This window comes from Microcaecilia unicolor, chromosome 2 (genome assembly GCF_901765095.1).
Source record: "Microcaecilia unicolor chromosome 2, aMicUni1.1, whole genome shotgun sequence".
Taxonomy (NCBI): Eukaryota; Metazoa; Chordata; class Amphibia; order Gymnophiona; family Siphonopidae; genus Microcaecilia; species Microcaecilia unicolor.
Genome location: NC_044032.1, coordinates 508,341,993 through 508,355,418, shown reverse-complemented (window position 1 = coordinate 508,355,418; position 13,426 = coordinate 508,341,993). Strand labels below are relative to the sequence as shown.

Genomic DNA, 13,426 nt, shown 5'->3' with positions numbered 1-13,426 from the left:
TAATGGGTGGTCTTTTTGTGTGGTCACTTAGGGGCTCATTTTCAAAGAACTTAGATTTACAACGTTCCATAGGTTACTATGGAAAGTTGTAAGTCTAAGTGCTTTGAAAATACACCTACTAGTGGTTGCCTCCTGGATTGGGGGGGGGGGGGGGGGGACCTGCAGTGGAGGTATATCCACATTTGACCATACATAATAATTATTCAGAAATTATACCTTGACCCATGTTTTCCAGATCACTAATATGGCTAGAACGAGATGAGAATATAGAAGAATCTAAAATCATAGTGAATGATCAGAGTGTAAAGCCCCTTCGAAGGTGGTGACATGGAATGACAACTCTTACTCATGTAGTAAGAAGACTTTAGGCTGTAGTGGAAATTAAAGCTCATGATCTGGCCCAAGATATATGACTTATTAAAGGAGATGACTTAAATGCTTGAATTTACTATTCAAAATAGGCTGGCATTAAATTATTTACTTTCTGCCCAAGGAGGGGTCTGTGCCTTCATAAATGCTAGTTGTTGTGTTTAAATTGATGACTAAACTCAGATATTGTTGCATTCAGCAGTCTATCTTGAGAATCTAACCTATATTCCAAAAAGCTCAGATATGGATTTTTACTGATGGATTCATCTTAATTGTTGTTGTAATCTGCCTTGGGAAGACTTGTGCTATTAAGATTGGAAGTAAATTAAACTCTCCTTTCATTGGGGCACATGGAATCATATCTTCACCGCATTTCTTTTGTACAAATGGATTATTCTGTTTTTTGAGCATGTTTCAGGGACAAGTGGCTTTCATAAGTCAAAATAATAAAAATAAATATTTTCTTTCATGCAATTCTCTCATTTGTTTAAACATAACTAAATGGGCTATAAGCCCCTAATGCAGTTCATTGGTTTTCTTATATGTTGTCCTTGTGATGATATACTGTGTCAAAACTGGAAATACAGTGAGACAGAATAATAGAATGCAGTAGCATCCAAAACATAACATTATAATTGTGTTTGCATTTGGGTAATAACTGAGAAAATGTTGTTGATAACTGATTCGAAGAAGAAATAAATATGTATCACAGAACTGGAAAATGTTGGCATATTTAGACTGACTCTGGACTTCTACATTAAGGTAGCTTTGTCTTCATTACATAATATCTTTCTTTTAAACAGTAGAAATAAACAATATCAAAAAGTGCATTTTTATAATATACCACAAAACAAAAGGAGCAAGTTGCCACAAACCATCTTTCTCTTTTGATCTAGGCACAGGGACATTTTTTTTTTTAATGTTCCCAGGTTTCAACGGTAACCTAATTCATGTTTAATGTGGGATATGAATAAATAAATAAATAAACAAACAAACAGATAGATACTCTGAAGTTGAGCATCTGATTCTCAAAACAAGATGTTTGTTTTAGTGGCCCTTTACCAGGAGAAAATAAAAATCTCTGCATGAATATAACACATGCTAGGGTGTCCCTATAACCAGCCCCTCCAAATGACACACTGATTACTGTACCTACGAAAAGTTATTCCATTATTATACTTCCTCTGTATGCATCCTTATACTGCACAAGCCGGCATGTTTGAAAATATGTGAGATTAAATAAATCAATCAAACTGATGGAAAGCATGGTGGCCAAACAACTTACAGACTACATAAACAAATTCTCAATATTACATGAATCACAATCAGGTTTTCGCCCTTTACACAGCACAGAAACAGTACTACTCATTCCCCTAGCCAAATTCAAGCAGGAAATAGCAATAGGTAACAACATCCTCCTCCTCCAATTCGACATGTGTAGTGCATTCGACATGGTAAACCATAATATAGTAATAAGATTACTCAACAAGTTCGGGATTGGTGGCAACATACTCAGCTGGATCAAGCGTTTCCTAACCACAAGAACATATCAAGTAAAATCAAAATCAAGCATATCACCACCGTGGAAAGCAGACTGCGGAGTACTACAAGGATCACCGTTATCGCCGATCCTCTTCAACCTAATGATGACCCCCACTAGCCAAGAGCTTATCCAACCAAGGCCTCAACCCTTTCATCTATGCAGATGATGTCACTATATACATTCCTTACTGATCTACACTGACAGAAATCACTAATGAAATCAAGATCGGCTTGAACACCATGGACTCTTGGGTAAATGCATTTCAACTAAAACTCAACAAAGAAAAAACACACTGTCTCATCCTTTCATCCCAAAACAGCACGGACAACCCCACAACCATCAACACCCCAGATCTATCCCCCCTTCAGTCCGTTCTTCTACTAACCTATAAATGTACTCACTCTGCTGCTCCCCAGTATCTCTCCACACTCGTCCTTCCCTACACCCCTTCCCGTGCATTCCGCTCCATGGATAAATCCTTCTTATCTGTTCCCTTCTCCACTACTGCCAACTCCAGACTTCGCGCCTTCTGTCTCGCTGCACCCTACGCCTGGAATAAACTTCCTGAGCCCCTACGTCTTGCCCCATCCTTGGCCACCTTTAAATCTAGACTGAAAGCCCACCTCTTTAACATTGCTTTTGACTCGTAACCACTTATAACCACTTGCCTCCACCTACCCTCCTCTCTTCCTTCCTGTACACATTAATTGATTTGATTTGCTCACTTTATTTTTTGTCTATTAGATTGTAAGCTCTTTGAGCAGGGACTGTCTTTCTTCTATGTTTGTGCAGCGCTGCGTACGCCTTGTAGCGCTATAGAAATACTAAATAGTAGTAGTAGTTCAGAACTCTGCTGCACGTCTTATCTTCCGCCTGGACCGATATACTCATATCACCCCTCTCCTCAAGTCACTTCACTGGCTTCCGATCAGGTACCGCATACAGTTCAAGCTTCTCCTACTAACCTACAAATGCACTCGATCTGCAGCCCCTCCTTACCTCTCTACCCTCATCTCCCCTTACGTTCCTACCCGTAACCTCCACTCTCAAGACAAATCCCTCCTCTCAGTACCGTTCTCCACCACCGCCAACTCCAGGCTCCACCCTTTCTGCCTCGCCTCACCCCGTGCTTGGGATAAACTCCCTGAGCCCATACGCCAGGCCCCCTCCCTGCCCATCTTCAAATCCTTGCTCAAAGCCCACCTCTTCAATGTCGCCTTCGGCACCTAACCACTACACCTCTATTCAGGAAATCTTGACTGCCCCAACTTGACATTTCGTCCTTTATATTGTAAGCTCCTTTGAGCAGGGACTATCCTTCTTTGTTAAACTGTACAGCACTGCGTAACCCTAGTAGCGCTCTAGAAATATTAAGTAGTAGTAGTAGTAGATCACACCCTCCCTGTCCCTCCCTTTCTCAGACAGCCTGAAAATCCTCGGAGTTACAATGGTCCGCAACTTAACACTAGAGAGCCAAGTAAAATCCACAACAAAGAGAATGTTCTTCTCAATGTGGAAACTCAAATGTGTGAAACAATTCTTCCCGAGGGAAACATTTCGCAACCTGATTCAATCAATGGTACTAAGCCATGTAGACTACTGCAATGGAATTTATGCAGGATGCAAAGAACAAACCATAAGGAAACTTCAGACTGCTCAAAATACGGCAGCAAGACTCATCTTCGGAAAAACGCAATTTGAAAGCGCTATACCCCTATGCGAAAAACTACACTAGCTCCCAATCCAAAGAACACATTGCCTTCAAAATCTGCACTATGGTTCACAAAATCATCTACGGAGAAGCACCGGGATACATGACAGACTTGATTGACCTACCAACCAGAAACATCTGAATCAACACGATCATACCTAAACCTGCACTACCCAAGCTGCAAAGGATTAAAATACAAATCAACTTACGCATCCAGTTTTTCCTACAGCAGCATACAACTATGGAACACACTACCAAAAGCCTTAAAAACTACGTATGACCACTTACACTTCAGAAAAAAACAGTAAAAACTCACCTGTTTAAAAAGGCATACCCTTCCGATCCAACATAAATGCCTGATCTCTGCGACACAACAACACTAAAGTTCGTAATGGTCATTAAACAACTATTCCGTTGTACAATTCCTTTATGTGGTCCTACCATATCTTACCACCACAAAACCTTGTATATGTTTACTCCGGAGTCTGCAACAACTCTGTGGCACTATGTAAGCCACATTGAGCCTGCAAATAGGTGGGAAAATGTGGGGTACAAATTATTATTATTATTAGTATTTGTATAGCGCTACCAGATGCATGCAGCACGGAACATTTGACACAAAGAGACAGTCCCTGCTCAAAAGAGCTTACAATCTAAATAATACAGACAGACAAGACAGATATGGGTGATGAAAAATAATGGGTAATGAACCCTTACTCTGTAAGCCACATTGAGCCTGCAAAAAGGTGGGAAAATAAGGGGTACAAATGCAATAAATAAATAAATAAGTAATAGGTGATGAAGAGTAATGGGTGAGAAGGAAGGATGGGACAAGGGGAGGGCAATTGAGTAGTAGCTAGGAGCCAAAAGCAGCAGTGAAAAAATGTAACAAATAAATAAATAAAATGCTACCAACAATAAAGAACGACAACATGGATGCAGCAGATCATAGGTTTGTTTGCTTTGTTTTGAGTAGACGCAAAACGACGGCCGAGCGAGGAAGGGGAAACACAGACTAACCTAAGTGGTTTTAACGTTTTGACGTCATGCCGTCTGCTGTTCTCAACCCTTTTTGCTCCGAGCAAATCTCCTTGATTACGACGAGTACTGTACAGTTGGATAGCGAAACTTCCATGTGGCAGGGGGCGCTGCAGAAGTAACAGTGCCCCTCTTAGCAGCCTTACTTTACTCTCCACTCTTCCCCGCCGCCACTCTAGTAATCCAATACATCTCTGTTACTCACGTTCCCGTTCTGCTTCCGGGTTAGAGGTGAGGTCGCGCAGCAACAACATCGAGCGCGAGCCGTTGCCGGTCTAACGGATCCCGCAGTCATCAGCAGCCCGGAGAGTGAAAGTGTATTTTATCTGCGAAAGACGCTCCGGCGGCCGCGTTCTGTTCTTCCTTTTTTTTTTTTGGTGCCATGGCACACTTGCAGCCTGGGGACCCACAGCTCGTCTCCCTCATCGTCAACCAACTGAAGAGTCAGGGGCTCTTCGACCAGTTCCGTAGGGACTGCTTGGCCGACGTTGACACCAAGGTAAGGTGGCAGTGGGAGCGGCTGAGGAGAGATCGCTAATTGCTTTCACCAGAGCAACTCAGACCGTCTGCGCTCCTCGTGACCACCGCCAGGCATTGAATCTCTTCAACTTTATAGACCATCCTGGGACTGTGCTTCAGTAACCAAATGCTATATGTGTCTCATTGTCAGCCTCCCTTTCCCCTTATATCTCTAGAGCCTCACCTGCGGTTCTGGGGTCGCATGTCCCAGAGTCCACGAGTTTTGTCTTGCAGGTATATAAGGTTGTTGTCTTCCTCCTTAGTTGGACTGCACAGAAACAAAGGTTAAGATAACTAATTAGGGTGATGCTTTTTTTTTTTTTACACTATTTCTGTTTTCCTTAAGTCAGAAAACGAACAAATATGATTTTTCTATTATCAGAAAATTATATAAGTAAATCATAGGAAGAAGTATTCTAATGGTAGTCTAAAAGGGAAAGAGGGATTTCTGTATGTAAATAGGTATGTTGTGTGAGTGCAGATTAATCAGAAGATGACAGGAGACTTTCATGGTTCATAATGAGTTAAAAAGCTGAGATCTTTGTTTAGAAACCTTTGGGGCCCTTTTTCTAAGCTTAAAATGGGATACCATGGGATGTGCTTGGGTGTCTTGTAGTAACTGCCAAATGTGGGTGCTAAGCTAACCGCACTGTAAAAAAATATATTTTTTGAGGGGGTGTGTCGGGGGGGGGGGGGGGGGGGAGGGTGGAGAGTTGGTGTTCCTGTTTTAACCAGTTAGTGCAGGAGTATTCTGTGAGCCCTTACTGCCTACAAAATGAGTGGCAGTAAGGACTCAAGTATTTCATGGCTGTTCACTAATGTATTACATTACATGAACATTAAGACAAAAAAAAACTGAAAATTGGCCACTTTACTGCTGTGGTAAAAATGGCCTTAGCACACTGGAACTCCCCCCCCCCCCCTTCACACACACACACACACATACATTAGGGCACACTAGGGCCACTTTTTACAGCAGCTTTAGTAAAAGGGCCCCTTGGTTCCTGAATTTTTACAATTTGCTTTAGGTATTTTTTTTAGTCATAAGTTCACTAATGCAAGTGGTCTGCTTTCAAAAAGGGCTCATTCATTGAAATGTTGTCTTGAACTTCTTTATAATGTGTGATCTTATCTATGGGTCTTCTTTACTAAGGCATGCTAATGGATTTGGGGCCCTGTTAACTAAGCCGTGTTGTAGGTGCAAAATTTTTAGCGCGCACTAAAAGGTTTGTGCGCCTACAGCATGGCTTAGTAAACAGGGTCTTTAGTGTGCACTATTGATTAACCAGGGGCGTAGCCAGACCTCGACGGGAGGGGGGCCAGAGCTCAAGGTGGGGGCACTGTTTAACCACCTCCCCCGCCACTTTGGATCCCCCCCGCCGCTGCAGCCGCAACCCCCGCCGCCCGCCCCGCCGCTGCATCAGGTACCTTGTTTGCTGGCGGGGGTCCCCAATCCCTGCCATCTGAAGAGTCTTCTTCAGCGCCGGTTGACTCCGGCGCCTTCGTTGTGTGATCATCTGTTTCTGACACCTTACGTCCTGCACCGTGCATGTAGCCCCGTGCAGGACGTAAGGCGTCAGAAACAGATGATCACACAACGAAGGCACCGGAGTCGACTGGTGCTGAAGAAGACTCTTTGGCTGGCGGGGATTGTGGAGCCCTGCCAGCAAACAAGGTACCTGATGGGGCGGGTGGCGGCGGCGACGGGGGTGTCAAATGTAGAGGGGGCCAGGATGTAATCTGCGGGGGCCCATGCCCCCGTGGCCCCACGTAGCTACGCCCCTGTGATTAACGCGTACTAAATGCCATGCAGCCTATTGTATACCTATGAGTGCATGACAACGCGCAATATTTGTTAGCGCGTCTTAATTAAAGGAACCTTATGTGATTTAATTCTTGGATTTTAACATATAGCCTGTTTTGTCAGTGAGGCGTCTTTTGTCACATTTTATTTAAGTGGAGAAAGTTTTCCTGAAGATGATCTTGGGACAATAGCCTTTTTGTTTTTAGGATTCAGTGAGAACTTTGGGGAGTTCATCCCTGTATCTTGGGTCAGAGCATATATACTGTTAAGTCCACTTAGTTATTTAACTTATTTTTGAGTATACCTGTAATCTAGGAAGCATGTCTGGTCATAATATGTATTGGACTTCTGCATAGCCTTTTCAGGGTCCCCAATATTTCAGAGACAAAAGGCAGTATGTTCATTGCAGAGAAACCAAGCAAAACATGTGTTTTCCATTTTCCCACCAATTAGCCAGAATGGGCTTAACTTCCTTTTTTACCATTGCACTGCAGTGGTATCGTGTGACCTGGCTGTATATAATAGTCTTTTTTGTGTATGAAGCATGGAAGCTGGAAATGTAAAGTAGTTGTCTGTTTATTTCTTGTATAGAGATGCTTATAGATGGCCAGTTTTTAATAGAAATTTAACTCTTTCAGTGCAGAACTTCATTTTGAATTGAAGGTTGAAATATGTTATCTGTGAAATGGAGTATGTTCTCCCTTAGCCAAAAATGATTAAAATGTTATCAATATAGTAATATTTATTTGGATTTTGCTCACACCTTTTTTAGTAGTCACTCTAGGTGAATTATATTCAGGTACACTAGGTATTTAATTGTCCTAGGAGGGCTCACAATCTAATTTTTGTACGTGAAGCAATGAAGGAGTGACATGCCCAAGATCACAAGGAGCAGCAGTGGGATTTCAATCTGACACTCCTGAATGTCAGACCTGGTGCTCTAACTGCTAGGCCTCTCCTCCACTATTTGAAGGGTTTAGTTTTATAATTAAATAAAAGAAAATGTCTTTAACAGTTCTGATGTGGAATGTTTGATCCATGTAGGGAAATTTCTGTACTGCTGAATACTTTACACCTGAAGAAACGAGGAAGGGTTCTCTACGAAGATTCAAAATGTTCAATGGGGGAAGGGATGTGGGGCAATCAAACCAAACAGGACTCCAGAGGTAGATAAAAATATGTATTTGTATAGAAGACTGTTCAAGAGGAACACTGTTGCGTCTGTTTGCTTTGACTTCTAGTGTTGGTGGTTTGTACCACGTTTTATCTTTTTTACCCCTTAAGAAAAAAAAAACAGTTATTGTTTCATACAGATACTCTGACTCCTGAAGCAGGCAGATCACTGCCAAAACACGGGACCATGTCAGGTCTAATGTATCTGGTCTTCTAATTAAATATATTTTTATCTACCTCTGGGGTCCTGTTTGGTTTGGTTGCCCTATGCCCCTTCCCTACACCTACTGAATACTTTAACATATTCCTCTGTATATAGTAGATATTTCTTTGTTTTTCTGATTTTAACTGCCCCAATCTGGGTAAATGCCACATCAAGAAATGCTAGGGAGGTAAAGTTCCTAGTTGATTCAGTAGGTGCTTTTTTTATTGCACAGTAATGATGAGAACATTCTTGCGCATCTCTTTTTTTTTTCCACTTATTTCTCTACGTTCCTTATAGGCTGTTTCATTTTCATGTATGTTTTTTATTTTCATCTTTCCTCTGGAATAGTCTTCTGCTGTTCAAGATGGGCCCTTCTTCCTCAGCCTTCATGGACTCTGGTTGACTTGCTGTTTGGTTCTGTTCATCTTTTGGAAACTTTAAATAAATAAAAATAATGCATACCTTGAAATTGTGTAACTTTTTTGAAATTGTGTAACTTTTTTTTATATCACTCTCTGTTTCAGGATATCTTAATACAGGCCTTGATAAATTTATTTTTGATTTAGTATTGAGCTCAGAAAAGCCAGCAGCTGAGCACCCCCTCCCCCCTCCCTGTAAGCCCTGCTGCCTCTGCTTGAAGTTAAGGAGTGCAGGGGATACAGAGATCTCTTCTGAGATCTATTGTAGCTTCTTTAGGGCCTTACTTACTGAAGCTATTTAACATAGGCAACTGTGACTCCTCGACCTTGCCCAGCTACCTTTATATAACTTGTAGAAATAAGCACACAAACTCATGTAATATTGAAATGGCAACAACTTGATTGAAGCTTTATTCAACAATCAATTTATGAAGTTAGGGCACCTGAGCCAACTTGGAGCTTCTCCGCTTCAACATAACCTTTCCCAGTCCGCTGCCATTAGCAAGACTGATAATTCACATAACAGAACTCTCCTGCCGTCCAGCAAGGAGGGGGTTCAACTTGAGGCGCAACTGCCTCGTTTGCAAACTTCCTTTCAATTTGGGTTCTGGTACACTTACCACCAGACCAGGGTAGTATCACTTGGCCCTGTCCAACTACCCATCAGCTGCGGTAAGTTGTGGCCAAGAATATGTCCTCCGGTACGTTTTGCAGATCATTGTTAAACAGGTCGTTCCCAATGTCTGAAAGATGAAAGCTATTCTTCCAGGAAAACCCTTTGCAGAGCTCTTCGGCCCATGTATGCAATACCTGCGGGCCACCAAACTGGAGGGCCCATGTGGCAATCTGTCTACTAACTTTCTTCCTTCCTTTCCCCCATATCCTCAACTGTTTGTGGTACAGTCTGGTTATGATGTCAGACCAGATAATTAGGGTGTGGGCAAAAAGCTGTGAGATGACGGACAGGTTATGCCTAACCATTTGCACCAACTCAATGGATGACCAGGCCCCCAAGTCATTACCACCAAGATGTATAATAATGGCACGCGGAGGGGCCAGCTTGGCCAATCTGCGCTGGAGGAATGATGATTCCATCTCATTCCCCCAACCCCCATCCAGTGCACTTTCACACCCTTGGGAGCTAGACGAAGGTGAGGGTCATAAGGTCTTTTCTCTGCTTGGTGGGCTGCTCATTTGACAAAAGAGTGTCCAACAATCCATATGGTTTTTGCCCCAAAGGCAACCACTGAAACAGAACATAAACATAAGTACATAAGCACTGCCACGCTGGGAAAGACCAAAGGTCCATCAAGCCCAGCACTCTGTCTCCGACAGCGGCCAATCCAGGCCCGAAGAACCTGGCAAAAACCCAAAATTTAATAATGATCAATGTACTTTTCCTTCAGGAATCTGTCCAGTCCCCCTTTAAACACAGCAAGGCCAGCTGCCGTCACTACCTTCTCTGGCAATGAGTTCCAGAGTCTAACTACGCGCTGAGTAAAGAAAAACTTTCTCCGATTTGCTTTAAACCTACCACATTCTAGTTTCATCTTGTGTCCCCTGGTTCTATTATTGTTAGAAAGTGTAAACAAACGCTTCCCATCTGTCCGCTCCATCCCACTCATTATTTTGTAGACCTCTATCATATCACCCCTCAGCCTCCTTTTCTCCAGGCTAAAGAGTCCTAGCCGTCTTAACCACTCCTCATCCCCATCATCATTTTTGTCGCCCTTCTCTGCACCTTCTCCAATTCCTTTATATCTTTTTTGAGATGAGGCGACCAGAACTGAGCACAATACTCCAGGTGCGGTTGCACGATGGAGCGATATAACGACATTATAACATCCTCATGCTTGTTTTCTATCCCTTTTCTAATAATACTCAACATTCTGTTCGCCTTCTTAGCCGCCGCAGCATATTGAGCTGAAGATTTCAACGTCCTATCAATGATGACTCCCAGATCCCTTTCTTGGTCCGTAACTCCTAAAGCGGAACCTTGCATGACATAGCTGTAATTAGGGTTCCTCTTTCTCACGTACATTACTTTGCACTTGTCAACGTTGAACTTCATCTGCCATTTGTTTAAATCTCTGTATTATTATACATTTTATACAAGCATATCACTTGCAAAAGAAAAATTCCACTGTGGTAATAATTCTAAGGGAAATTTCCTGTACACAGATTAAATAATTCTATAGTTTCATATAAGTCCACTACCAGAGTCCAATAGCCCTATAAAGGAGAGAAAGGAAAATAATCTTTACATCAAATTGAGTTTCAGACAGGTTTCTATTTGGGTTTTTCTTATATAAGAGCTCTTCTAGCTGTTATAAAGGAGGACAATTGGTCAGGATCAAAATATACATATTTCACTGACTGGTAAGAAATTAAACATTTGCATGGATATTTAAGATAAAATGTTGCTCCCATTTGGAGTACCTCCTGTTTCATTTGCAAAAATTTTTTCCGTCGCCTTTGCGTTTCCCTCGCTAGATCTGGAAAAACACGAGTTTGCAAACCACGAAAAGTTTTATCTTTCTTCTGAAAGAATTTTTTTAAAATCCAGATCTTGTCAGAGGGTAACGCTACTGTAGCCAACAAAGTAGTAGCTGTTATTTGCTCTGTATCTGACATTTCGAGCAAAGCTGAAACATCAAGTGGTTGATCATTTTGAATATTATTCCTTTGTTGATTGTCCAAAACCCTCACAGGAATATAAAAGACCTGTGAAAAGGGTGGTATATCTTTGTCTTCTATTTCTAATATTTCTTTAAAGTAATTTTTCAACATTTCTCTAGGTGAAATTAAAGGTTGTCGCGGGAAATTAATAAAACGAAGATTATTACTTCTAGAGGTGTTCTCCAACATTTCTGATTTTCTCCTCAAATTGATCAAATCTTTAAGCATTGTTGATTGCAAAGTCTGTGACTCTGAGGAGATTTTTCCTGTTTTACCATGTCTTCTTTAACAGCTTTCACCTCATTTTCTATTTTTTTTAATTTCCCATCTAACACCACAACTTCATTGGATATTTTTCTCATTTGGGGGCATAAAGTCTTCCCCATTTCTGCAATTAACAGCATTATCTAAAGTCACTTCTTGTGGTTTTTGAAAAAGTTTTGCAAATGCTAAAGCCTCACTCTCTTCCTGTGAAACATGTCTCTCACCTCCCAACGTCTCTCTCGTCTCCTCCTGCATGTGGGACATCAGGGAGCTAGTTGTTAAAACTCCTATCTTCTCTGTTAAGGCTACAACTGCTTCCCGTCCATGCCCGCCCTGAAGCACTTCGGTATTCATAGTAACATAGTAGATGACAGCAGAAAAAGACCTGCACGGTCCATCCAGTCTGCCCAACAAGACAACTCATGTGTGCTACTTTTGTGTATACCCTACTTTGATTTGTACCTGTGCTCTTCAGGGCACAGACTGTATAAGTCTGCCCAGCACTAGCCCCGCCTCCCAACCACCGGCTCTGGCATAGACCGTATAAGTCTGCCCAGCACTATCCCCGCCTCCCACCACCGGCTCTGGCACAGACTGTATAAGTCTGCCCAGCGCTATCCCTGCCTCCCAACCTCCAGTCCCGCCTCCCACCACTGGCTCTGGCACAGACCGTATAAGTCTGCCCCGCACTATCCCCGCCTCCCAACCTCCAGCCCCGCCTCCCACTACCGGCTCTGCTATCCAATCTCGGTTAAGCTCCTGAGGATCCTTTCCTTCTGAACAGGATTCCTTTATGTTTATCCCACGCATGTTTGAATTCCGTTACCGTTTTCCTCTCCACCACCTCCCGCGGGAGGGCATTCCAAGCATCCACCACTCTCTCCGTGAAGAAATACTTCCTGACATTTTTCTTGAGCCTGCCCCCCTTCAATCTCATTTCATGTCCTCTCGATCCACCGCCTTCGTATCTCCGGAAAAGGTTCGTTTGCGGATTAATACCTTTCAAATATTTGAACGTCTGTATCATATCACCCCTGTTTCTCCTTTCCTCCAGGGTATACATGTTCAGGTCAGCAAGTCTCTCCTCATACGTCTTGTTACGCAAATCCCATACCATTCTCGTAGCTTTTCTTTGCACCGCTTCAATTCTTTTTACATCCTTAGCAAGATATGGCCTCCAAAACTGAACACAATACTCTAGATGGGGCCTCACCAACGACTTATACAGAGGCATCAACACCCCCTTTCTTCTGCTGGTCACACCTCTCTCTATACAGCCCAACAACCTTCTAGATACAGCCACCGCCTTGTCACACTGTTTCGTCACCTTGAAATCCTCAGATACTATCACCCCAAGGTCCCTCTCCCCGTCTGAACCTATCAGACTCTCGCCACCTAACACATACGTCTCCCGTGGATTTCTATTCCCTAAGTGCATCACTTTGCATTTCTTCACATTGAATTTTAATTGCCAGACCTTAGACCATTGTTCTAGCTTCTTCAAATCCTTTTTCATGTTTTCCACTCCCTCCGGGGTGTCCACTCTGTTTCAGATCTTAGTATCATCCGCAAATAGGCAAACTTTACCTTCTAACCCTTCGGCAAGGTCACTCACAAATATATTGAACAGAATCGGCCCCAGCACCGATCCTTCAGGGCTGAGGACGCTGCCAACGGAGAGCTGCTTCCCACAGGCTGTGGG

The 13,426-nt window shown here is 42.7% G+C and overlaps 1 protein-coding gene across 1 annotated transcript in view; it reads left to right on the top strand.

Moving 5' to 3' along the window:
* The first annotated feature begins 4,914 nt into the window (after positions 1 to 4,914).
* The window catches only part of BOD1L1 (biorientation of chromosomes in cell division 1 like 1), a 441,813-nt gene continuing 433,301 nt past the window's right edge, over positions 4,915 to 13,426 (top strand). Inside the window, exon 1 of the mRNA XM_030191194.1 lies at positions 4,915 to 5,160. Coding sequence (XP_030047054.1) covers positions 5,044 to 5,160 — 117 coding nt within the window. The 5' untranslated portion in view covers positions 4,915 to 5,043. The remainder of the gene's footprint in view (positions 5,161 to 13,426) is intronic.